Below are 27952 nucleotides of genomic sequence, written 5' to 3'. Positions count from 1 at the left end.
CCCAATGTCCCAAAAATCTGAACCCCTCCTTCCTGCATCATCTTTCAAGCCATACATTCATCTTGCTGATTCTTGCATTTCTACTCTGACGAGCATGTGGCACTGATAGCAATCCTGAGATTACTACTTCTGAGTCCTACTTTTTAACTTGGCTCCTAATTTCCTAAATTCTGCTCGTCAGACCTCATGCTTTTTTTTAAAAACCAGTATCGTTAGTGTCTATATGCACCACACAGCTGGCTATTCACCCTCCCCCGTCAGAATGTTCTGTAGCCGATCTGAGAAATCCCTGACCCATGCACCTTGGAGGAAACATACCACTCGGAATTCTCGTTTTCGACCACAGAACCATTTAAGTCCCTGACAATTGAATCCACTCTTTTTCCTGTCCTTCTGTACAGCAGAGCCAGCCATGATGCCATGAACTTGGCTGCTGATGGCTTCCCCTGGTGAGCCATCTTCCCCAGGTGTATCCAAAACAGTATACCTGTTTTGGAGGGAAATGACCACTTTCTGCTCTCCCTGCCTTTTGGTCATCCATTCCCTTTCTCCCTCAGCAATCCTAATCTGTGGTGTGACCAGTTCGCTAAATGTGCTATCCACAACCTCTTTAGCATCACGCAAGATCCAAAATGAGTTCATCTACAGCTCCAGAGCGATCATGACAAGAGCTGCCGCCAGACACACTTTCTGCACATGAAGGAGTCAGGAATATCAGTCGCGTCCCTGGCCTCTCACACTGAGCAAGAGGAGCATAACACTGGTCTGGCCATTAAAACTTACACGAGATATTAGATCAGTCCCCACATAAGGTGGTAACATTCCATGAAATGTATCATGGTGGTGCAGTAGATGTTGAAATAGACAAAATGGGCATGTTTCAATGGTGTGGCAAAATATTATTTTGGATCAAAGAGTCAAACAAATGCACGATAGGCTAAAATTCCCAGAAGTCTTGCAAAGTATCATTTGGTATTTAACGATCCATGACTCTTTTCATAATTTACACCTGACCATGCATCCCAAAATCAGAGTCTTTTCTCATTCTCTTCTACTGTCTATGCACTTCACTGGTGCCACTACAACTGACAATTTCTCCTTAACCTTCCCCCACCCCGCCAACCAGATCTGTATTGTGTAAAGTTGTCTGAGAGTAGTTTCTATTAAATTTATTCTTTCATAGATTGTTGGTGTTGCTGGCAAAACCTGCATTTGTTGCCCATTCCTAATTGTCCTTGAACCTTAGTGACTTGCTAAATCACTTCACAGGGAAGTTGTGATGGACCACTTCAGAGTCCATCATATTGTTGCGGATGTGGGATGGAGGTAATCCAGACCAAATAAGGATAGCTGATTGCTTTCCTTCTAAGACAGAAGTGAATTATGTGTTTTTGATGAATTTGACAATTGCACTATCACCATTACGGAGACTAACTTTCAATTCCAGATTAATTATTTGAATTGAAATTCCATAGCTGACACAGTGGGAACTGAATCCATGTTCAGACAGCATTAATCTGAGCCGTTGCATTCTTTGTGGAGTGATACTACGACCACACTAACATCCCCCACCTTCGGTACATGTATGTACATCACTAATATCTTCAATATTTTAATCTAATTACCCCATTTATAGAAATTTCCATTTGCTTTTAAAACCTGGTTTCTAACTTATTCATACCTGCTCTTTCAAGGAGCCTTGGCCTATTGAACTTATGACACCATACCCACTACTTGCATCTTCAAATTTGACTATTACTCAAGCATATATGGTATAGTCAATTTTTTTGACTACTTTTTAAGGTTAAATTTATGGGGTTGACTATTATATGGCTCCTACTTTTGAGGGGCTGAAATTCATGCCGGTCAAAATTCAAATCATATCATTAGCAGAAGCTCAATTGATCTCTAAATGAGTAAAGAAAAAAAAGAATTATGGTAATTCTGAAAACCCAGAGCAATACGCAACAGAGCGGAACATCTGGCTGACTGGAAAGCTGGAACGGGACGTGATGGCCGACATACTGACCCATAAACATTGATCTATTATCTGTGAAGAATTAGAGTTGACTTTACGCAAGTTATATCGAAAATTCCAGGTTATATGGTCAAAAATAGGGGATTGACTTTTACATGAGATCAATTATTACTCCAGTACATATGGTAAGAACTTCAAAGAGGAGTAGGCAGTTCAGCCACTCGAGTCTGCTCCACTGTTAGATATGATTCTGGCATGATTCTGGCTCACATGACTCTCATGTGTCAAGTCTAGAAAAGGAAACTTAATCAATTATTTTTTGTATTGGGGTACAGCCAACCCAATTCTATCCTTTATCCAATCTCTTTATGTGGGAACTTACAGGTAGTCCAACTAGGCAACGATTAAGAGAAGAAACTATGGCTGTACTTCCCAACTCACCAAAATTACGAAGCATAACATCTTTCACATCCAACAGATTTTCCTGCACATCCACACACCTCATCAACTGCGTCTGTTGCTCACAATGTGATCTCCTCTACATCGGAGAGACAGAATGCCAACTCGCAGAGCGTTTCAGGGAACATCTCTGGGGGACACACACCACCACCCTGTGACCGACCACTTGAACTCCCGTTCCACCAAGGACATGCAATTCCTTGGCTTTCTCCACCGCCAAATCGAAGCCACCTGACGACTGCAGGAAGAACACCTCATCTTCCGTCTTGGGACCCTTCAACCACACAGCATCAACGTTGACTTCACTTGCTTCCAAATCTCCTCTCCCCCCACCTCATTTCAGATCCATAACTCCCTCTTGCCCTTTCCGACCTGTTTGACTTCCTTTCCACCTATCTGCTCTACCCTTCCCACAAATCTATCATAAACATCTCCCCCCCCACCAACTGCTTTCACCAATCGCCTTCTCAGCTCTCTTCCCCCCCCAGCATCACCTGCTATTTATTTCTTAGCCCCCTTTTGCTCCCACCTCGACATTCCTGATGAAGGGCTTATGCCTGAAACGTCAACTATCCTACTCCTCAGATGCTGCCTAACCTGCTGTGCTTTTTCAGCACCACATTTTTCGACTCTGACTCTTCAGCATCTGCGATCCTCACTTTCTCCCATACTGCTATCCTAGGTAAGATTAGTTTACAGATGTTAGGAATGGGCTAGATCATGTTAATTATCAATACTTTCAATTATTCCTCCTTCATGCACTACAATCTCACATATTAAAAATGTTTCTTTCCATAGCCCAGTGCAGGGAGCATTAGAGCTGTTTTCGTTTCTCCCCAGTACACCAGAACATTGCAGAATCTGGATACTTTACATCCAAAAGCAAAATATTGCAGATGTTGGAAATCTAAAATAAAACAAAGTTCTAGAAATTTGAATTTGGTAGCCTTAATAGAGAGAGAAAAACAGAATTAATTTTCATATTTCATCTTTAAAGAACCAAGAAAATTACAGCATAGGAACAGGCCCTTTGGCCCTCCAAGCCTATGCCAATCCAGACCTGCTGTCTATTTCCTAAGGATTTGTATCCCTCTGCTCCCTGCCCTTTCATGCATCTATTTAGATACATCTTAAATTACCTCTGCTGGTAATGTGTTTCCACTATTCTCTGAGTAAAGAACTTTCCACGCATACCTCCCCTAAACATTTCCTCTCTCACTTTGAACTCGTGACCCCTTGTAATTGAGCCCCCCACTCTGGGGGAAAGCTTCTTGCTATCCACCCTGTCTATAACTCTCATGATTTTGTTGACCTCAACCTTAGTCTTTCTAATGAAAATAATACTAATCTACTCAACCTAGCACCCTCTATACTAGGCAACATCCTAGTGAACCTCCTCTGCACCCTCTCTAAAGCATCCATATCGTTTTGGTAATGTGGTGACCAGAACTGTATGTTTGCAGTACTCCAAATGTGGCCAAACCAAAGTCCTATACAACTGTAACATGAGCTACCAACTCTTATACTCAGTATCCTGTCTGATGAAGGAAACATGCTGTATGTCTTCTTGACCACTTAATTGACTTGCATTGCCACCTTCAAGGTACAAAGGACCTGAACACCCAGGTCTCTCTGTACATCAATTTTCCCCAGGACATTTCCATTTACTGCATAGTTCACTCTTGAATTGGATCTTCCAAATTGTATCACCTCGCATTTGCCCAGATTGAACTCCATCTGTCATTTCTCTGCCCAACTCTCCAACCTTTCTATATTCTGCTGCGTTCTCTGACAGTCCCCTTCACCATCTGGCTGCTCCACCAATCTTCGTGTCATTTGCAAATTTGCTAATCAGACGACCATACCTTCCTTCAGATCACTTATCTATACCACAAACAGCAGTGGTCCCTGCGGGACACTGGTCACAGGTCTCCATTTTGAGAAACTCCATTCTACAACTACTCTCAGTCTCCTGTTGCCCAAACGGTTCCTTCTGCTTCTTCTTCTGAAAAGTCTTCTCTCACCAAGATCTGCTAGACCTGTTTGCTATTTTGATACTTCACATCCAACCATTTTTTGCCAACTTAAAATTTCATGTGCACCCAAAGAATGTCCCTTCAAATGAAAAGAATGTGGAAGAGGAGTGTGAAGGACAGTTTAGAAATACTAGCACAGAATACCATGATGAGGAATTAAGAAATAGTGAACTTACTATCATATGAGAGGATATGGCCGCTACTACTTTCATAGATGACATGGCCCTTTGATATCGCCTCTTCCCTTGATTGCTCAGGGCTGCCCGATTCCTCAGCGGCCAATTTGCTGATTGCGCCTTTCAACAACGTGTCTGCCGCAATGCCCTGTTGTGACAAGCCTGGAGTACCCTGCAAACAAAAATACATATTTGTTTTATTCTTAAATTTTCTTTCTCTTTACTCTTAATCAACAGTTCTTTACAGTGGTTCAGGGTTTCAGTTGAATTTTGAAGCTTTGCTCCCACAGGCTCTGCTGATCCTGAGTGAGTTTTATTAGGGTGAACAGAGAGCATTTTCAAATCATTTTCCAGGAAGGCAGAGAAATTCAAGATATGGTTTGCTGATCACACTACACACTAAAGATCCCATTGGGAGGGGAACAGGATTTCCATCCCTGCAGTTCTCATCTTCTATCAATAAATCCAATCATGAACGTAGAATTTTGGCGTGTAGATATTTGTCAAGATTGGATTTGGACAGAAACTATATCCTCACTTTTTTGTGTGGCGCCGCTTTAGATAATTGCCATATATATATTCCCAATGCCCTATCTCAGATTTACGGATGACTAAATTTGATCTCAATATTCACTCACTGGATATCTGTCAGTGTGTTTAAGGCACAAGCTCACAATCACAACTTTTGTTTTCTGTTTTTGTTAGGAAGTTCTGCCCTTCCCTCATTTCCCCTCACCCCACCTTTTCTTAGTCTTAACCCTCAGACTCAGCACCGCCTTCTTGACCTGCAATCTTCTTCCCGACCTCTCCGCCCTATCACCCTCACCTTAACCTCCTTCCACCTATCGCATTCCCGACGCCCCTCTCCCAAGTCCCTCCTCTCTACCTTTTATCTTAGCCTGCTTGGCACACCCTCCTCATTCCTGAAGAAGGGCTCATGCCCGAAACGTCGATTCTCCTGCTCCTTTGATGCTGCCTGACCTGCTGTGCTTTTCCAGCAACACATTTTTAAGCTCTGATCTCCAGCATCTGCAGTCCTCACTTTCTCCATTCTGCCCTTTCAGCCTGCTACAATATTCAGGAAGGTTATCACTGATCTGGTTGTGGTTTCAATTTCTCTTTCTCTCTCTTAAACCCTTTTCCAACAAAATCTACCTAATTGAGCCTTGGATCAATTCAATGACTCAGTCTCCACAATCTTCTGTGCAAAGGAATTGCCTATCCAGCGCTGTCTGGGATTGTTTGAATAAAACACAGTAGCAGGAGTGGTGAGAGCACAGACCAGGGGCTGCTGGGAAGGCTCAACAGGAGTGGATGTGGATACGGGAACTGCTGGCTAAACTCAAGAAAGGTCATGCAGTGTCTCCCAGCCTTCCACCTCCTCTAACCAAAACAAAAGACTCTGTGCAGAGGGGATGAAGGCTAGGGCAGTTGCATGCTCCACTTTCAGGATGTGGGAGGTAAGGGTCACCATTAATGTCCCTGATGTGAGAAGTGTACCCGACTCCAGCTCTTCACAAACTGCATTACGGAACTGGAGCTAGATGAACTTCCGATCATTCGGGAGGTTGAGGGGATGATAGAGAGGAGCTACACAGAGGCAGTCAGACCTATGTCATAGAATAAAAGCAACAGGGTGACCGTCAGGAGAGGGAAAGGAAATAGGCAGACAGCGCAGACACACCCAGTGGTCGGCCCCCTCACAATAAGTATACTGTTTTAGATACTGTTGGTAGGACGACCTACCAGGGGAAAGCCTCAGTGGCCAGGTCTCTGGCACTGACTCTGTGGCTCAGAAGGAAGGGCAGAGAATAGGACGGCGATAGTGATAGGAGATTCACTGGAGAGAGAAACAGACAGGAGATTCCATGGTTGCGAATGAGATTCCTAGATGGTATTTTTCCTCCTGGGTGCCAGTGTCAAGGACGTCTCAAATCGAGTCTACAGGATTCTTAAGGGGGAGGGAGAGCAACCAGAAGTCGTGGCACGCATTGGTACCAATGACAAAGCTCGGAAAAGGGATGAGGACCTGAAAAGTGAATATAGAGAGTTAAGTTGGAAGCTAAAAGGCAGAACAAGCAGAGTATAGTAATCTCAGGATTGCTACCGGAGCCACGAGCGAGTGAGGCTAGGAATACAGAGATGAAAATGTGTTGCTGGTTAAAGCACAGCAGGTCAGGCAGCATCCAAGGAACAGGAAATTCGACGTTTCGGGCCAGGGCCCTTCATCAGGAATGAGGAGAGTGTGCCAGGCAGGCTCAGATAAAAGGTAGGGAGGAGGGACTTGGGGGAGGGGCGATGGAGATGTGATAGGTGGAAGGAGGTCAAGGTGAGGGTGATAGGCCAGAGTGGGGTGGGGGCGGAGAGGTCAGGAAGAAGATTGCAGGTTAGGAGGGCAGTGCTGAGTTGAGGGAACCGACTGAGACAAGGTGGGGGGAGGGGAAATGAGGAAACTGGAGAAATCTGAGTTCATTTCTTGTGGTTGGAGGGTTCCCAGGCGGAAGATGAGGCGCTCTTCCTCCAACCGTCGTGTTGTTATGTTCTGCCGATGGAGGAGTCCAAGGACCTGCATGTCCTCGGTAGAGTGGGAGGGAGAGTTAAAGTGTTGAGCCACGGGGTGGTTGGGTTGGTTGGTCCGGGCGTCCCAGAGGTGTTCCCTGAAGCGTTCCGCAAGTAGGCGGCCCATCTCCCCAATATAGAGGAGGCCACATCGGGTGCAGTGGATGCAATAGATGATGTGTGTGGAGGTGCAGGTGAATTTGTGGCGGATATGGAAGGATCCCTTGGGGCCTTGGAGAGAAGGGAGGTGGTGTGGGCGCAAGTTTTACATTTCCTGCGGTTGCAGGGGAAGGTGCCGGGAGTGGAGGTTGGGTTGGTGGGGGGTGTGGACCTGACGAGGGAGTCACGAAGGGAGTGGTCTTTGCGGAACGCTGATAGGGGAGAGGAGGGAAATATATCCCTGGTGGTGGGGTCCGTTTGGAGGTGGCGGAAATGAAGGCGGATGATACGCTGTATAAGGAGGTTGGTGGGGTGGTAGGTGAGAACCAGTGGGGTTCTGTCTTGGTGGTGGTTGGAGGAGCGGGGCTCAAGGGCGGAGGAGCGGGAAGTGGAGGAGATGCGGTGGAGGGCATCGTCGATCACGTCTGGGGGGAATCTGCGGTCCTTGAAGAAGGAGGCCATCTGGGCTGTACGGTATTGGAACTGGTCCTCCTTGGAGCAGATGCAGCGGAGATGAAGGAATTGGGAATATGGGATGGCGTTTTTACAGGGGGCAGGGTGGGAGGTGGTGTAGTCCAGGTAGCTGTGGGAGTCAGTCGGTTTATAGTAGATGTCTGTGTTGAGTCGGTCGCCCGAGATAGAAATGGAAAGGTCTAGGAAGGGGAGGGAGGAGTCTGAGACAGTCCAGGTGAATTTGAGGTCGGGATGGAAGGTGTTGGTAAAGTTGATGAATTGTTCAACCTCCTCGTGGGAGCACGAGGCAGCGCCGATACAGTCATCGATGTAGCGGAGGAAAAGGTGGGGGGTGGTGCCAGTGTAGTTGCGGAAGATGGACTGTTTCACATATCCTACGAAGAGACAGGCATAGCTGGGGCCCATGCGGGTGCCCATGGCAACTCCTTTAGTTTGGAGGAAGTGGGAGGATTGAAAAGAGAAGTTATTCAGGGTGAGGACCAGTTCAGTCAGTCGAAGGAGGGTGTCAGTGGAAGGGTACTGGTTGGTGCGGCGGGTGGGTTAGCAAGTTTGCTGATAACAAAGGTTGGAGGAACATTGGACAGTGTGGCTGGATATTGTAAATTGCAACAGGACATTGACAGGATGCTGAACTGTGCTGGTAAGTGACAAATGGATTTCAACCTGGAAAAGTGTTAAGCCACTCATTTTGGAAGATCAAATTTGAATACAGAATACAGGGTTAAAGCCATGATTTCTGGCAGTGTGGAGGAACAGAAGGATCTTGGGGTCCATGTCCATCGATCCCTCAAAGTTGCCACCCAAGTTCATAGGGTTGTTAAGGTGGTGTATGGTGCGTTGGCTTTCATTAGCAGGAGGAATTGAATTTAAGAGCTATGAGGTTATGCTGCAGCTCTACACAGTCCTTGTTAGACCACACTTGGGATATTGTGTTTAGTTTGGGTTGCCTCATTATAGGAAGGATGCTGAACCTTTAGAGACGGTGCAGAGAGGATTTACCAGGATGCTGCCTGGACAGGAGGGCATGTCTTATGAAGAAAGGTTGAGGGAACGAAGGCTTTTCTCACTGGAGCAAAGAAGGGTGAGAGCGATTTGATAGAAGTGTAGAGAAGCAGAGATAGAATGAACAGTCAGAGACTTTTTCGCAGGATAGAAATGGTTATCACAAGGGGGCATCATTTTAAGGTGATTGGAGGAAGGTTTAGGGAAGATGTCAGAGGTAGGTTCTTTACACAGAGTGATGGATGCATGTAATACACTGCCAACGGTGGTAGTAGAGTCAGATACATTAGGGACATTTCAATGACTCTTGGATAAGCACAAGAATGATAGTAAAATGAAGGGTATGTAGGTTAGTTAGATGTCTTGAGAAGATTTGTAGCTCATGCTGAGGGTCTGGATGTAGGTCTGCTCGCTGAGCTGGAAGATTCATTTTCAGACATTTTGTCACCATTTTGGTAACATCTTCAGTGAGACCCCGGATGAAGCACTGCTGCTGTTTCTTGCTTTCTATTTATACACGCTTGGGACAACACATCCATCCTAGGACAAGCCAAACAGAGATATGCACGAGAATTCCTAGAAGCATTGTATTCCAACCAGAACTCTATCACCAAACACATTGATTTGGATCCCATTTACCGCCCCCTGAGAAAAAGAATAGGAAATGACGTCTACCTAAGGAAACCCAAACATATATAAACAGAAAGCAGGAAACACCAGCAGTGCTTCATCCTGAGGCTCACCGAAGATGTTACCTAATATGGTGATGAAACTGAAGCTTCCAGCTCAGCGAGCAAACCTACATCCAGGTTAGTTCGACAGAAGGTTGACACAACATCAACAGCCAAAGGGCCTGTATTGTGCTGTACTGTTCTATGTTCAAGTCTTCAAAATTCCAATAAAATAAATCCTCCAGCCCAAAAACAAGCCTCATGAAGCTTCTCTGGATGGGTTCTAACACAATTACACAATTTTCCAAATAAGGAAACCAAAACTGTACATAGCACTTAGGACATGGTCCCACAGTGCCTTTAACAGCTGCTGCAATAACTCGGTTTTTCATTGTTTTTACATTCAATTCCACCTGCAATAAATGTCAACCTTCCATTTATTTTCCTAATCACTGACTGTACCCTGCGTACCAATGTCAGGTGACTCACATACCAGACACCAGGTCTCTCTGCTGACTGAGCAAAGTATTATATTTTAGTTTCTATATAAAGAAAAAATCTGAGCAGCTAAGAATGATTCCTTGGGTTAAGTACTGATACTCTCACTGGGGGATCCTGGGAAACTGCTGACACTCACAGGGAATGCCATGAAGAGCACTAATACTCACAGAGCAATCTCAATATTTGTAGCAGGTTCACCATAAAGAAAAAACATGAAAACCCAGTAAGGGAAACAGGGAAATCTGACCGTACAGGCACAAGAATGTGCTCAGACTTCAGTGTACAAACTGGAGTATATGCTATCCACACAATACACTGACCACTGTAACAAGTGAAGTGGATATGAGTGTGTTACATGTAAATACCTGAGTGATGGAACCTCGATAAGAAGGTGGTTCCGCAGAAACCTTGCCTGCTGGGCTGCTTCGTGTTAGACTTGCTTCCTGGATGTTTGCCATCGGACCACCTGTGTGAAGAGCAGTTAACAACATCAGGTTCTCCTCACCAATTACTGCATCACATGAATGTGTAGTTCCAGTAAAGGTGATCAAAGCAACAAAATGCTTTGTTTAGAACCTAAGAGAAAAACAATGAAAAATTTAACATTTGTGATTTACTTGCTGGGTTTTCTGCCTGTCTCTCTGGTGAATACAACTATATTTAAAAATCACCGAATCACAGGACTTATAGTACAAGTTGTACACTACAGTTGATGTGTTTAATTCCATATAACAGTGGGAAGGGGAGGATGCATTGGTAATGGTTCACCTTGGTACTAACAAAGTAGGTACAGCTCAGAAAGAGATTCTGCCTGAGACAGTATAGTTAAGAGCTGAAATAAGAAAGCACAACCTCATAGGTAATAAACTCTAGATTACTACCTGAGCAAACTGGCACTGGAAGGTCAAATGTGGATAAATGTAAGAAATTAAGGAACACAGTTGAGGCAGGAGAGAAAAATTCTAATGTGAAAAATAAAAAAGGTCAGAGAATGGCAGAAAGGGATTGACAAAAACAAAACTAAGAATATACCACCAGTGAAGAGTAAATGCTCTAGATAACAAAAAATGAATCTAAAAGCTGTGTACTTAAATGACTGTAGCATTCATAACAAAGCAAATCTTCTGACAGCACATACTGAAGTGAAAAAATATGATCCAACAGCTATTATGGAGGTATTGCTGCAGGATTACAAGGATTGAGTTTGGAATATTAAGTGGTGGATGACATTCAAGAATAATAAGCTCGGTAAAGGCATGGATCACTTAATTCCTAAATTAAGTTGCAATTGAAGAGTTAACAATTACCTTGCTTTTGGAAATCAGAACGTAGCATCAATTTAGGTTGAGAAGAAGAAGAGTAGGAAAAAGAAGTCACTAGTGGGAGTGATCTACATGCCTCCAATGCAAGTAGTACAAATCTAGTAGCACTGGATAGTGTGATAGTGGGTTGGCCATTATGAAGAATTTGTAGTGCATTCAGTTCAGTTTTAGAGAACAATATGTTGTGGATCCAACCAGGTTTAGGCTACTTTAGATCTTGTAATGCGTAATGAACAGGCTTAATAAATAGTGTCAGAATAAAAGATCCTCTCGGGAACAATGACCTTAACACGGTACAATTACGCATTCAGGTTGACAATGAGAAATTTTGGATAGAAACAATTGTGCTAAATTTAAATAAGGGCAATCACATAGACATGAGGGCTCAGTTGGCTGGAGTGGACTGGGAAAGGAATTTAGCTGGCAAGATAGTTAAGGAACAGTGGCATACATTTAAGATAATTGTTTATGACTCACAACAAAGATATACCCAGCAAGAAAGAATTCCAGGAAGTTGTAAACCAAACATGGGGAACCAAGGAAGTTAAGGTGCATGTCAAATTGAAAGAAAATAAAACAAAAATGCAGCAAAGATTGGGAGTAAACCAGAAAATTGGGAAATTTTTAAAAAGTGACAAAAAATGGGAGAAAATAAACGGATAGCAAACTAGCCAGCAATATAAAAGTGGACAGCTAGAGCTTCTTTAACTAGCTAAATAGGAAAAAAAAAACGAGTGGTTAAAGTCAACACAAAGCTTTTGGAAATGAGGCTGAGAAAATAATAATGGGGCCCAGTAAATGGGAGAAATGTTCAATAAATATTTTGCATCAACCTTCACAGAAGAGGATATTAACATTTTAAAACTACTAAATAATAAAGGGGCAAAAGGGGAGAGGAAAAAAACCATAATCATTCTCACTAGAGAAAAGTATTACAAATACTATTGGGGCTAAAGGCTGATAACGTGCCCTGGACCTGATGGGTAGCATCCTAGACCTTATGAGTAAGCAACTACAGAAATTGCAAGGGCACTGGTAGTAATCATCTAGGAAACCTTAGATTTAGCAAAAGTCTCAGAGAATTAGAAAACATCCAAGTAACACATCTTTTTCGAAATGGGTGCAGACTAAAATAGGTAATTATTGGCCAGTTAGCTTTACAGCTGTGATCGGTAAGATGTCAGAATCTCTTATAAAGGGTGGTAACAACACAGCATTGAAAAATACATAATTAAGCAGAGTCTACACGGCTACACAACCTGGAAATCATGCTTGACAAACTTATTAGAATTCTTTGAGAAGGTAACATGCACGATAGAGGTAGGGAAAGCAGTGGATGCAATGTATTTGCATTTTCAGAAGGCATATGTTAAGGTGGCACATATTAGGCTAAAAGTAATACATGAGTATGGATTGAGAAATGACTGATGACAAGAAGCCACAGTTGAGACAAGGGTTGCATTTTCAGGATGGCAACCAATGACTAGCAAAGGGGTCAGTGCTGAGGCCACAAATACTTACAATACATACTAATGATTGGAATAAGGAAGTGAACATACTACCAAGTTTGTGGATGACACAAAAATAGATGCAAAGGCAAGTAATGAGGATGACACAAAGAGTCTACAATGAGATACAGACAGATTAAGCGAATTGGAAAAACTTGGAAAATAGAATATAATGTGGGATTTTAAAAATTTGTTTATGGGATGTGGGCCTCAATGGCTAGGCCAGTATTTATTTCCCATTCCTTACTGTCAGGAAGGTAATTACGAGCCACCCAAATTGCAGAGGGTCATCAATAGGCCAGACCAGATAAGAACGACAGATTTCCGTCCCTAAAGGGCATGAGTGAACCAAATAGGTTTTTATAATTAACAACAGCTACACGGTCACTACTTATTCTAAATTTTTATATAATTCAGATATAGATGAAATCGAACTTATGTTCTTTGAACATTAGCCCAGGGTTCTAGAGTATTAGTGCAGTGACATTATTGCTATACCAAATTTTTTCAGCTCTAACATTATGCAGTTTGGCAGGAAAAATAGAACAGTTGAATATTATTTAAATGGGGAAAGACTGTGGAAAGCTGCACCACAGATAGATTTGAGGGTCCTTTTACATGATTCACAAAAAGCTAGCAGACTAGTTCAGCAGGTGGTGGGCAAGACAAATGGACTGCTGGCCTCTGTTCCGAAGGTAATGGATTATTAAATAGGGAAATCTGGACAAGGTAGTAGTCAGATCACACCTGGAATATTGTGAACATTTTTGGTCTCCTTATCCAAGGAAAGGATTGGAAGTAGTCCAGATTGATTTTGGATGTAGAGGCATTTTCTTAGGAAGAAATATAGTGTAGGTTGGGGCTGTAGTCATTGGAGCTTGGAAGAATGAGAGGAAATCTTATTGAAACATACAAGATACTTGGGGGCTTGACAGAATAGATTCAGAAAGATTGTTTGCCCTTGTAGGACAGTGTGGCTCCAGTGGGCATATTCTCAGAATGAGGGGCTGCACATTTAAGACAGAGATGAAGAGGAATTCTCCCTCTCAGAAGATAGTGAATCTGTGGAATTCTTTACTGTAGAGGATGTCAAGGCTCAAGTATATTCAAGACCAAGATAGACAGGTTTTTAATTAAGGAAATCAAGGATTATAGGGATTAGGCAGGAAAGTGAAGTTGAGGATTATTAGATCAGCTATAAACTCACTGAATGCAGGGCAGATGCGATGGACTGAATAGTCTACTTTTGCTCCTACGTCTTATAAATATAAATCCTGGTCATAGAGAACCTTTACCATGTCATTGGTCATTACAGACTGATCACAGTTATCTCTGTGAAGCAGAAGTGATCACAGACAGTATTAAAAGCAGCACCTGCAGGCCACAATTCACAAATAAAATCTAAGATCTCAAGTATTTAACAAAGTTTTCTTGCATGTACTGCTGCATATCTTGCATGGTTTGGGAGTTTCTTTCGGGGAGTGAGCATCAGTAATTCTACCACACTCAATCTTTTATTGTATTTGATGGCCTGGCTTGTGTTACATATATTGGAATAAAGCATTCATAATCCTTATTTTCAGAGTCATCCAAGTCTGACTGTATGGAGGACTATAATAAAGCATCATTTATGTGTGATATGAATGCCAACTGATTATATTACCCTTCTTGTTTTTAGTTTACCAAAAATTGGTTAGTTATTGTTGCTGTGGCCATGATGCTATGATCATTGACCATGAATTTATTTTGCTTTAAAGAAAAACAGTCCTCTGTTCTGAGAAGAAAATAGTCTTTTTTGCTCGTTTCATCTTTGATTTTGCTGTTGTTGAATAAAAGTGAATGTTTTCACTCATTTGAAGTCTTTCCATTATGTGATGGTCCCACAATGAGAAGATATTAGGCTACAATGGGTAACAGGGGAGTACCATTCACTCATCCTGGGTCCTAACATGGGATGACGCAAAGCATAGGTAATGTATGTAATCTGGCTCTTATAGTGGGCATTACAACAACCGCTAAGTCAAGGTAAAACTGTTCATTGAGTAAATGGATTCTGTGCAGACTGCAAATTGGAGGAACAACACCTCATTTTCCGCCTGGAGGACTTAACATCGGGTTCTCCAATTCCGAATAACCTTCCCACACACCCACCCCCCAGCTCCCTTTCCAGCCCTGCTCCTCCCTTCTGTTGCACGACTGACCCTTTCTTCAAGCTACCAACTGGATTTATCCCTCCCATCGACCAACCAGGTTATACCCACTACCTGTGTTCACCTATCACAACCTCACCATTCTGCGACTTTCCCCCCTTCTCCATTATTTATAGCTCCTCCTACCCCCACATCTGGTCCTGAAGAAGGGTTATACTTGAAACATGGACTTCTTCACCCCCTGAAGTTGCCTGGCTTGCTGTGTTCTTCCAGCCTCCTGTCTGTCTACAATACAATAACTGTCAGACAGGTGAGGATGTAAAATAGCAATATATTTATGAATGTGCACTTGAAGTGCTTTCAGAAGTGCTCATTTTTGGTTTCCCCACTCATTATGTACAGTGTGGAGGACTGTTTGTTAGCTGACAGAGCTTGACATGTGCACAGATGGGCTTTAAAAATGGCAATGGCAGGGGCAAGTACTTCCACATTGCTCAGCATAAAATAGCATGAGTAGGCTGCCTGAGAAGTGTGGTGCACAGGTAATGAGGTGAGTAACACTTTCTCAGGATTATAGAGACAAACTCTCCATGAAATCCCCAAACTGATATGAAGCTGATTTCTTGTAAAAGTCAGTCCAATGTTGCTATTTATGGAAAAGTCCAGAACTAGGTGGAGTTTAAAAGTTCATTCTCTTGGATGGTTGAGAGATTTTGGAGCTCTCTGCCTCAGAAGGCAAGGGGGGTGAAGTAGTTGAAGTAATTTAAGGCAAAGGTAGATAATGTTTTGATAGGTAATGGAATCAAAAGCTGATTGGGAGGAGGTGGAAATGTAGAATACAAAATACAAATAGAGTAGTCAATGATCTTACTGAATTGTGGAGCAAGTGTGAGGCACTGAATGATCTACAAACACTCTGAATTGATATTTGTCACTTGGAGTTGCTTGGTTTAGAGCCACAAAACACCAGCTTTCACAACTGAGAATCAAAGGATTAGGAAGAACCAAGATGGTAAAGAAAGTCTGATTTATTTGTCACTTGCATTTTATAAAGAATAATATAATAAAATACAGTGAAAAGCTTCAACAATCACCACAATCTGGCACTGTTTTGAATAGTTTAACAATCAAAAGGATATAAGATATAACAGAGTCCTGAGCTGGCTCACCAATGACACCTGCGGCATCACCTCTCCTCCACAGCTTCGCTGCCACCTGTGTCGGATCCACCAACATAGGAGTCGCCACTCTTTAGGCACCACCTCACCACCATCGATGCAAGGTCCCATGCTGATCCCACACTCGCCCCACAACCAGAAGTCCCTAGTTCAGCTGCAACTACAATGACACCAGGAATCCTGGCTCCAGACATACCATGCTGTCGCTGCTGCCTCACCAACACTACACCACCCACTCTAGGCCTATTGCAGAGAGGAATTCCTGGCTCTGTTGCCAGACAAGACCAGGCTGTAGCCACCCTCCCCCGAGATGGCGCCTTGCTGGCGCCACCATCTTGAAACCTCCGATTGTGGAGGAGCATTGCTACTGTTGCCAGCCCTGAATGTCCCTGTTGCTACAGCTGCCGCCACCTCCAGTCACTGAGGAACATCGTCCACTGCCGAGTGCTGGGACAAATTGCCATTCTGATCACAGCTCACTTTATCTGCTATGGCAATTTTGCCGAATCACCCGCCACAAAAGGCTCCAAAGAAAAGAAGAAAGAAAAAAAAACAAGAGAGGCGAGAAAAAGAAAAAAACGTAAGCAAGCACATAGGGGCAGATGGGCACTGGGCAAGAGTCGACATGCAGCCCTGCTACTCCGCCCCATCTTGGATTAGAATTGAAAAGCTCGTCACTTTTAAAAATTACATGGATGAGCACTTGAAGTGTCGTAACATTCAAGGCTATGGGCCAACGACTGGAAAATGACAGAGTGTGATGGGTTGGAATTGGTGCAATGGTCCAATGGTCTCCTCTGTACATTATGACTAAGTTCTGCAATAGCCATTCCTAATCAAACCTCTCCTGTCCAGCTTTAAGTGCTGACCTCTGTTTTGAACCGTGGGCAGAGGAGTGAATGTGGGTGTCTGGAACCTCTTAAGACTATTTGAATATATACTAAATCACTGATGCAAATGCTGCCAGAGTAATCCCCAGTAAGTGCAAGTAATTGAATACAGCTACTGTCACATGCTCCAGCACTCCTTTATCAAAAATTTCATTCATATGAATGAGTAGGGTCACTGACGAAGCCAACATTTATTCCAAATCTCAAATTAAGCAGAAGGCAGTTAAGAACCAACCACATTGCTGATAGTCTGAAGTCACATGTAGGCTAGCTTTCAATGGCAGGTTTTATGGAATTCAAATTTTACCATCTGCCCTGCTGGGGGATTCAAAACTATGGCCCTGGAACATTAGCTGGGCTTCCAGATTCCTAGACTTTACATTACTATTGGACAGGTAATTACTGTGCTCTCAGAAACAGGAACATTTAAATAGAATCAGGAGTAGGCCATTCAGTCCTTCAAGCCTATTCTGCCATTCAAAGAGATCAAGGCTGATCTATGGCCTAACTCCACATAGCTGCATTTAGCCAATATCCCTTAATATCTTTGCTTAACTTGGCCTAAATTTTAAATTTAATTAGATTCAAAATTTACAACCTGTCTAGTATTCACTGTCATTAATGGAAAAGTTCCAAACCTCTATTTTACTTGGTGAATAGGAGTTCTTCTTAACATCTCTCCTGAACAGTCTGGTCCTAATTTTTAGACTATGACCCTAGCTCTAAAATCCCCTACCAGTGGAAATAGTTTATCTTCAGCTATTTTAACTTTAACTGTGCTACAGCGGGTGACAGCGAGGGGAGCCGGAAGGTAAGTGGAGACCAGTTTAAATTAACGTTTTTCTTTTTGCAGTCTGTATTTTTTTTCCAACTAGGAGTGGGAACCCGGAAGTCGTCAACAGAGGCTTCTGGGAAGGTAAGAAGTTTGAGTGGAGAAGGACTTGTAGTCCAGCAAGTAGGTTAGTTGTTTTTCAGGATGTCCAAGAATGTAGGGAGGCTGTGGAGAAGGTAGCACTGACAGGGAATATTTGCAGACACAGAGATGGGCTCAAGTGTGCACACTCCAACGCAAGGAGCATCAGAAATAAGGTGGGTGAACTTAAGGCGTGGATCGGTACTTGGGACTATGATGTTGTGGCCATCACGGAAACGTGGATAGAAGAGGGACAGGAATGGTTGTTGCAGGTTCCTGGTTACAGATGTTTCTGTAAGATTTGGGGAGGTGGGGTGGGGGTGGTGGCCGTGGTGGTAAAAGGAGGAGGGGGGGTGGCGCTGCTAATTAGAAATGGTATAACGGCTGCAGAAAGGCAGTTCGAGGGGGATCTGCCTTTGGAGGTAATATGGGCTGAAATCAGAAATAGGAAAGGAGCAGTCACCTTGTTGGGTGTTTACTATAGGCTCCCCAATAGCAGCAGAGATGTGGAGAAACAGATTTTGGAAAGGTGCAGAAGCCACAGGGTAGTAGTCATGGGCGATTTCAACTTCCTAAATATTGATTGGAAGCTCTTTAGATCAAGTAGATTGGATGGGGTGGTGTTTGTGCAGTGTGTCCAGGAAGCTTTTCTAACTCAGTATGTAGATTGTCCAACCAGAGGGGAGGCCATATTGGATTTGGTACTTGGTAACGAACCGGGACAAGTGATGGGCTTGTTAGTGGGTGAGTATTTTGGTGATGGTGATCACAATTCTGTGACTTTCACCTTGGTTATGGAGAGAGATAGGTGCGTGCAACAGGGTAGGTTTTACAATTGGGGGAAGTAAATACGATGCTTCAAGACAGGATCTGAGGAGCATAAATTGGGAGCACAGGCTGTCAGGGAAGGATGTCGTTGAAATGTGGAACTTTTTCAAGGAACAGATATGACGTGTCCTTGATATGTATGTACTTGTCAGGCAGGAAAGAGATGGTCGTGTGAGGGAACCTTGGTTGACGAGGGAGGTTGAATGTCTTGTAAGGAGGAAGGAGGAGGTTTGCATAAGGTTGAGGAAACAAGGTTCAGACAGAGCATTGGAGCAATACAGGATAGCCAGGAGGGAGCTGAAGAAAGGGATTAGGAGAGCTAAGAGAGGGCATGAAAAATCTTTGGCAGGTAGGATCAAGGATAACCCCAAGGCCTTTTATGCGTACGTGAGAAACATGAGAATGACGAGAACGAGGGTAGGTCCGATCAAAGACAGTAGTGGGAGACTGTGTATTGAGTCGGAAGAGATAGGAGAGGTCTTGAATGAGTATTTTTCTTCAGTATTTACAAATGAGAGGGACCGTATTGTTGAAGGGGAGAGTATGAAAAGGACTGGTAAGCTAGAGGAAATACTTGTTAGGAAGGAAGATGTGTTGGGCATTCTGAAAAACTTGAGGATAGACAAGTCCCCCGGGCCTGATGGGATATATCCTAGGATTATGTGGGAAGCAAGAGAGGAAACTGCATAGCCGTTGGCAATGATCTTTTCGTCTTCACTGTCAATGGGGGTGGTGCCAGGAAACTGGAGAGTGGCGAATGTTGTGCCCCTGTTCAAAAAAGGAAATAGGGATAACCCTGGGAATTACAGGCCAGTTAGTCTTACTTCGGTGGTAGGCAAAGTAATGGAAAGGGTATGGAGGGATAGGATTTATGAGTATCTGGAAAGACACTGCTTGATTGGGGACATCCAGCACGGATTTGAGGGGGCTAGGTCTTGCCTTACAAGACTTATTGAAGTCTTTGAGGAGGTGACCAAGCATGTGGATGAAGGTAGAGCAGTGGATGTAGTGTACATGGATTTTAGTAAGGCATTTGATAAGGTTCATCATGGTAGGCTTATGCGGAAAGTCAGGAGGCATGGGATAGTGGGAAGTTTGGCCAGTTGGATAGAGAACTGGCTAACCGGTCGAAGTCAGAGAGTGGTGGTAGATGGCAAATATTCAGCCTGGAGCCCAGTTACAAGTGGGGTTCCGCAGGGATCAGTTCTGGGTCCTCTGCTGTTTGTAATTTTTATTAATGACTTGGAAGAGGGAGTCGCAGGGTGGGTCAGTAAATTTACAGATGATATGAAGATAGATGGAGTTGTGGATAGTGAGGAGGGCTGTTGTCAGCTGCAAAGGGACTAGATATGATGCAGAGCTGGGCTGAGGGGTGGCAGATGGAGTTCAACCCTGTCAAGTGTGAGGTTGTCCATCTTGGAAGGACAAATAAGAATGCGGAATACTGGGTTAACGGTAGGGTTATCAGTAAGGTGGAAAAGCAGAGGGATCTTGGGGTCTATGTTCATAGATCTTTGAAAGTTGCCACTCAGGTGGATTGAGTTTGTAAGAAGGCCTATGGTGTATTAGCGTTCATTAGCTGAGGGATTGAATTCAAGAGTCGGGAGGTGATGTTACAGCTGTACAGGACCTTGGTAAGGCCACATTTGGAGTACTGTGTGCAGTTCTGGTCGCCTCACTTTAGGAAAGAATGGAAAGATGTGGAAGCTTTGGAGACGGTGCAGAGGAGATTTACCAAGATGTTGCCTGGAATGGAGAATACGTTGTACGAGGATAGGTTGAGGGTGCTAGGCCTTTTCTCATTGGAACGGCGAAGGATGAGGGGTGACTTGATAGAGGTTTATAAGATGATCAGGGAAATAGATAGACAGTCAGAGACTTTTTCCCCGGGTACAACAGGTTACAAGGGGACATAAATTTAAGGTGAAGGGTGGAAGATATAGGGGGGATGTCTGGGGTAGGTTCTTTACCCAGAAAGCGGTGGAGACATGGAATGCGCTGCCTGTGGGAGTGGCAGAGTCAGAATCATTGGTGACCTTTAAGCGGCAATTGGATAGGTACATGGATAGGTGCTGAAGCTAGGGCAAATGTTCAGCACAACATCCTGTTCTGTGCTGTATTGTTCTATGTTCTTCTTACTAATATCTGGAAGACTGATCAGATCACCCCTTAATCTTCCAAGCCCTAGACAAAACAGGCCTAATTTTATAAAAACCTAAAGAGATGTGGATGCTAGAAATCAGAAACAAAAGCAGACATTGCTGGAAAACTTCAGCCAGGTCTGGCAGCACCTGTGGAGAGAAATCAGAGTTAACGTTTTGGGTCAAGTGACCCTCCCTCAGAACACTAATTCCTAATTTATATAATCTCCTCATAACTTAACTCCTTAAATCCAGATACCATTCTTGTAAACTTACACGTACTCCCTCCTAGGAGAATGTATCTTTCCATTTTCCTCTTACCTCTGACCACATTTGTCTCGTAAGTAGCCCTGGAGAGTAGACCTTCCGGTTGTGGATTCTGGCTTCTGGGAGACAGTTCCTCTTGTTTAATAAACTGTAATGGACCTAGAACATCAGAAATAAAGCACTGTATGAATACATTTCTTTTTCATGTCCCAAATCAAAGATGCTTCTTTAATTTGTCTCCTTTCTTAGAACAAATAGAAGTTAATGAGTACGATCAGTCTGAACATTAAGGCACAGACAGTCTCACACAGGGCATCTCACACCTTAAATGCATTATCTGGACCGACATGGCATCAATTGTTAAAGTTCATTTGAGAAAGTAACTTTAGAAAAGTTTTGCGATTTACATATGAAAGAACTGAAACCAACATGTTCATTCTAAATGATGAGACTTAAACAATCCAGGTCTTTTTCAATACATAATTTCAGTTACATCACACTGTAATTTTGCTATAAGTTTTGTGACTTATAATCTGTTACTCCACAGCTACGTGATGAAGGAGCGGCGCTCCAAAAGCTCATGCTTCCAAATAGACCTGTTGGAGTATAACCTGGTGTTGTGTGATTTTTAAATTTGGACAAATCTGTTGAAATTCTTTGAAGAGGTAATGAACAATTTAAATTAAAGAAAGCCATGGGCACGATCTATTTGGATTTCCAGAAGGCTTTGACAAGGTGTTGCACAAAACACTGCTCAAACAATTCTGGTTTGAAATAACAGTCAACAGTGTTCGGAGCAGGCAACATTGAGGAAGTGGGGAAACTGCAGAAAAACTTGGACAAAGAAGTGGGCAAAGAAGTGACAGATGGAATACAATGTGACAAAGTGTAAGGTTATACATTTTGGTAGAAAGAATAGAGATGCTGGTTGTTTTCTAAACAGGGAAATGTTTCAGAAATCTGAAGTGCAAAGGGACTTCAAACTAATTCAGGATTCAGGTTGAAATGCAAGATCAGTTGGTGGTTGGGATGGCAAATGCAATGTTGGCATTATTTCAAGTGGGCTATAAAACAAGGGCAGAAATATATTGCTGTCTAAGGCTCTGGGCAGACTGCATTTAGATTTTAATAATACGTTTTGGGTCCTGTATTTAAGGAAAAATGTGCTGGCATTGGAGGGGGTCCAGAGAGGATTTATAAGAATGACCCCGGGGACAAAGGGCTTGTCATTTGAGGTGTTGTCGAGGGTGCTGGGTCTGTATTCAGTGCAGTTTAGAAAGATGAGGGGAATCTGATTGAAACAAACAGGATACTGAGACGCCTGGATAGAGTGGATATGGAGAAGTTGCTTCCACTAGGAGAGACTAGGACCCAGGGACACAGCGTCAGGAACGACCATTTAGAACTGAGATGAAGAAGCTTAGAGGTTGGTTAATCTGTGGAATTCATTACTACAGGGAGCTGTGGAGGCCAAGTCATTAAGTGTATTTAAGACAGAGATAGATACATTCTTGATTAGTAAGGGAATCAAAAGTTACATCGAGAAGGCAGGACAATGGGGTTCAACAATGACTAAATGGTGGACCAGACTCGATAGGCTGAAAGACCTAAATTGCTGCAGTATCTTAATAGTCTTCTGGTATCAGTATTTGACATTTCCAGTCTTTGGAAAAAGACTCTTGACTAACCATCTTATCTACTCCTCTCAATTTTATATAGTTCTATCAAATTATTCCTCAGCCTCCGATACTCCAGCAAAAATTATCCAAGTTTGTTCAACTTCTCCTTAGAGCTTATACACTACAATCCAGGCAATGTCCTGGTGAAATTTTTTTTGCACCTTCTCCATCTCTACGACTCTATGTGACAATACTATGGCTTGAAGAGATGTATTTTGTCCTTTTCTTAAAAAAAGGAAAGTTGATACACAGGTACAAAGCAGTCTGCTCCAAAGCCAATAAAATAAACATCATGTGAGGCCTTGGACTTCATTTTAAAAAAAGGTTTGGACAAGAGAAGCAGCCTGATGGGTGGAGTCAAGCACCCGCAGAACCAGGAATATTTTTCAGTTTAAGCCTTCATTAGAAGTTGCTGAGACCTTGAAGCTACGGAAGCTCTTATTCGCCTCTCTGTTACAGCCAGAAGCCGGAATTCTCTTCCTGTTGCTAAAATTGCATGAGACAATATTTTACTGACTTTGTTTTTCCCGAGGTCTTTATTGATGTTACTATATTGGAACAATTAATATATATATTTTTTGGTTAAGCATTTCAATTGTCACAATTAAGCCAATTATTTTCTTTTCTTTTTATTTTTTCTGTATTGTTATTACAGAGCATGGATAAAGTGCGTTTTGTTTCAAGCCTGGTAGTTTGACCAATCGAATTGCATTCGGAACACAGCATCTTATGCTTACTTTTAAAATAAAAAAAAATGTAGGGACTAGACTATCTTCTTAATATATTTTGAGGGGGTTTGATCTGGTCCATAAGATCTATGACAGCCTTCCTATATAGCAATGACCCCCAGAATTGCACAGAATTCTCCAAATGAACTGTTTAGGATTATACTCACTGAAGCTCACAAGAGTGAAAGGGATGAGATTGTGTGAAATATAGAACTTTATAGATTGTTCAAAGATTGAAAAAAAACAGAAATAAGTGTCTGGAATAAGCTATTAAGGGACAAAGAAAAGCTTATACAAGAATTGAAAGCAAGAATATTGCGTACAATTCCGATCTCCTTCCTATTGGAAGGGTGTTGTGAAACTTGAAAGGGTTCAGAAAAGATTTACAAAAATGTTGTCAGGGTTGGAGGATTTCAGCTATAGGGAGAGGTTGAATAGGCTGGGGCTGTTTTCCCTGGAGTGTTGGAGGCTGAGGGGTGACCTTATAGAGGTTTATAAAATCATGAGAGGCATGGATAGGATAAATAGACAAAGTCTTTCCCTGGGGTGAGAGAGTCCAGAACTAGAGGGCATAGGTTTAGGGCGAGAGGGGAAAGATATAAAAGAGACCTAAGGGGTAACTTTTCCACTCAGAAGGTGGTACATGTATGGAATGAGCTGCCAGAGAAAATGCATAAAAACATGGACTGCGGATGCTGGAAACCAGATTCTAGATTAGAGTGGTGCTGGAAAAGCACAGCAGTTCAGGCAGCATCTGAGAAGCAGGAAAATCGCGTTTCGGTCAAAAGCCGTTCATTCATCAGGAATAGAGGCAGAGTGCCTGCAGGGTGGAGAGATAAATGAGAGGAGGGTGGGGAGAAAGTAGCACAGAGTACAATAGGTGAATGGGGGTGGGGATGGAGGTGATAGATCAGGGAGGAGGGTGGAGTGGATAGGTGGAAAGGAAGATAGGCAGGTCGGACAAGTCATGGGGACAGTGCTGAGCTAGAAGTTTGGAACTGGGGTGAGGTGGGGGAAGGGGAAATGAGGAAACTGGTAAAGAGCTTCAGGGCAGAGGAGATGTTCTGGGAGTTGCATTGGGAGAGGGACTCCCACTGGTTTCCAGCATCTGTAGTCCTTGTTTTTACCTAGTTGATTGTAACCTTCCTGCGAATTCTCTTGCAAGGATGCCTGCCTTGAAGAAGGTTTCCTCCTCTCTCTACAAGAACCTCAGCGAGTCCCTCTCCCACTGCAACTCCCAGGTCATCTCCTCTGTCCTGAAGCTCTTCATCAGTTTCCTCATTTCGCCTTCCCCCACCTCACCCCAGTTCCAAACTTCCAGCTCAGCACTGTCCCCATGACTTGTCCTATCTTCCTTTCCACCTATCCACTCCACCCTGATCTATCACCTCCATTCACCTACTGTACTCTATGCTACTTTCTCCCCACCCACCTCTCCACCCTGCAGGCACTGCCTCTATTCCTGATGAATGAAGGGCTTTTGCCCGAAATGTCAATTTTCCTGCTCCTTGGATGCTGCCTGAACTGCTGTGCTTTTCCAGCACCACTCTAATCTTGAACCTGCCAGAGGAAGTGGTGGAGGCTGGTGCAATTGCAACATTTAAAAGGCACCTGGATGGGTATATGAATGGGAAGGGTTTGGAGGGATATGGACCAGCTGCTGGCAGGTGGGACTAGATTGGGTTGGGATAACTGGTCGCCATGGTCGAGTTGGACCAAAGGGTCTGGTTCTATGTTGTACATCTCTGTCTCTAAGTGAGTTTGCGGCTTAGCATGCTTACTTTAAGGGTCTTATTTTGGTTACTATATGCAATAAAATTTAAATCATTCAAATTAAAGCTTACTCGTGGTGATTTGCCCACAACAGAAATCTCATAGAAACCCATAAAAGTCTAACAGGATTAGACCTCAGATTAATGAGATCAAAGAATAAGGAGGTGAAATGCGCTATGAATTAGATGACTAATCTTCATCATAATGAATGGTGATGAAGGCTCAAATCGCTCACTCCTGCATCTATCATCTATGTTTCCATGATTTAGCTTGAAAATAGACTAGATAGGCTGGTGTTGTTTTCCTTTGAGTGAAAATGGTGTAGGTAGATATATAAAGGACTGAGATGTACAAAGTTCTGAGGGGCATAGACTGAAGAGGTAGGGTGAAAGTCAATAACCAGGGTCATAATTTTAAAATAAGCAGCAGGATTTTAGAGGGAATTTGAGAATTTTATTTTCACCCAGTGGGTTGTGGGTATCAGGAACCCATTTCTGAAAAGGATTACAGAGGCAGGAAACCTCAAGACACTTAAGAACTATTCAGGAGAATATTTGAAATGTCATGGCACACAAAGCTATGGGCCACGTGCTAGAAAATGTGATTAGAATACATGGTTGCTTGATGATCAGCATGGGCTGAACAGCCTCACTGTGCAATGCAAAACCACTGTGAGTCTATTGAGTCGTCTACAGAATCCCCTGACCAAAGCTGAACTGTAAGACCACAACTACTTCCAGCTCGAAGGACAAAGACAATAGATACAGGGGAACATCACTCCCTGCTGGCTTCCCTCCAAGCCACTCACCACCCTGGCTTGGAAATATACAGCTATTCCCTTAGTGTTGCTGGGTCAAAGTTCTGAAATTCCCTCTCCATGGGCATTGTGCATCAATCTATAGCATGTGGACTCCAGCGGTTCAAGAATGCAGCTTATGGGTATGTTCTCAAGGGTGACTAAGAACAGGCAATAAATGCTGGCCCAGGCAGTGAAACACACATACATGAATGAATAAAAACGACAGAATAAATTATAAGAAAATTAGAGCATTTAAAAAAGGAAGTATATTAGTCAATTATGACATTTTATTCTGTGTAGAACTATGCTAAACTTAATTCAGGGTTATTAGAAAGGAATGAGGAAAGATATGGCTGTAATGGACCAGGAAAGAAGTTCAGCAGAAAAGACAGTTGAAGAAAAATGGCAGACATTTAACAAAATGATTCATGACTCACAACAAAGAATTAGCCCAGTGAGAAAAGATTCCTAAAGGGGAATAAACCAACCTGATTAATGAAGGAAATTAATGATAACACCAATTTGATATAATAAAGTATACAACATTGCCAATGTTAGTGGTGAGCAAGAGGATTGGGAAAGTTTCAAATATCAACAAGTGATGACAAAGAGGGAGAAAATAAACTTTGAGGTGAACTAACAAGTAACAAAATTGACAGCAAGAGCTTCTTCAAACATATGAAAAGAAAGAGAGGCACCAAAGTGAACATAAGCCATTAAATAATGTGGGTGGGTAATTAATAGGGAAGCAGGAAATTGCAGAAGAGTTGAATAAATCTTGCAGTAGCATAATACAAATTCCAAAAATACTAATTATTCAAGGAAATAAATACAATGACTATTACTAGAGAAAAGTACTTGGGGAACTACCAGGGCTAAAGGCCAAGAAAGTACCATGGACCTGATGGGGGTGTATCTCTATAGTAGTTACAGAGATGAAAGATTACGATGCGTGCATCCAGTGAGAATTCTCAGATTCTGAATAACTCCTCGAAGATTGGAAAACTGTCAATGTAACATCCTTATATGAAAAAGGGAATAAGAGAAAAAGAGGTTTTATAAAAAGGAAAATATAAAGTTAGATTGTTTAACCTTTATCATTGGGGAAAAAAAGCCTTTTTTAAATAAAGGTTAAAAAACAGAACATTTAGAACTACATACTATAATGAAGAAGATTGCCTGAAAGGAAAGTCATGCTAACAAATTTATTCGAAATCTTTGAGGAAATAGCAAGCAGGATAGGTGAAGGGGAAGCTGTGGATGTAATAGATTCATTGCCAGAAGGCAACTGATTGGGCACCACACATTAGGTTACTTAATAAGCGCAAGAGGCCAAGGTGCAGCATATTAGCATGGATAGAGGATTGCCCAAGGAGGGAGGGAGGGAGGGAGTGAGTGAGTGAGTGAGTGAGTGAGGGAGGGAGGGAGGGAGTGAGGGAGTGAGTGAGTGAGTGTGTGAGTGGTGTAGTGTGGTGGGGGAGTGGGTGAATGTGTGGGCGGGTGTCAGTCATGTATATTTTCAGGATGGTATCCTATAACTAGTGCTATATAACAGAAATCAGTGCTGGGGAAAGAATTATTAACAATAATTATTGACTTGAATGAGGGAAGTGAATGTACCATCGCCACACTTTGGCATGTCACAAAAATAGTTGAAGAGTGTGGTGCTGGAAAAGCACAGCCGATCAGGCAGCATCTGAGGAGCATGAGAGTCGATGTTCTGAGCATAAGCTCTTCATCAGGATTTTCCTACTCCTCCAA

At 42.9% G+C, this 27952-nt stretch overlaps 1 protein-coding gene across 14 annotated transcripts in view; it reads right to left on the bottom strand.

The window, feature by feature from the left end:
* Positions 1-27952, bottom strand: part of ncor1 (nuclear receptor corepressor 1) — a 402479-nt gene that overhangs the window by 57219 nt on the left and 317308 nt on the right. For all 14 annotated transcript variants that reach the window (XM_060848164.1, XM_060848169.1, XM_060848173.1 and 11 more), the window contains 3 exons: positions 21267-21371; positions 10381-10481; positions 4650-4821 (listed from right to left, as the gene is read on the bottom strand). In XM_060848164.1, coding sequence (XP_060704147.1) covers positions 4650-4821; positions 10381-10481; positions 21267-21371 — 378 coding nt within the window. The remainder of the gene's footprint in view (positions 1-4649; positions 4822-10380; positions 10482-21266; positions 21372-27952) is intronic.

This window comes from Hemiscyllium ocellatum, chromosome 31, assembly GCF_020745735.1.
Source record: "Hemiscyllium ocellatum isolate sHemOce1 chromosome 31, sHemOce1.pat.X.cur, whole genome shotgun sequence".
Classification (NCBI taxonomy): domain Eukaryota; kingdom Metazoa; phylum Chordata; class Chondrichthyes; order Orectolobiformes; family Hemiscylliidae; genus Hemiscyllium; species Hemiscyllium ocellatum.
This window is presented reverse-complemented; position numbering and strand designations above follow the sequence as displayed.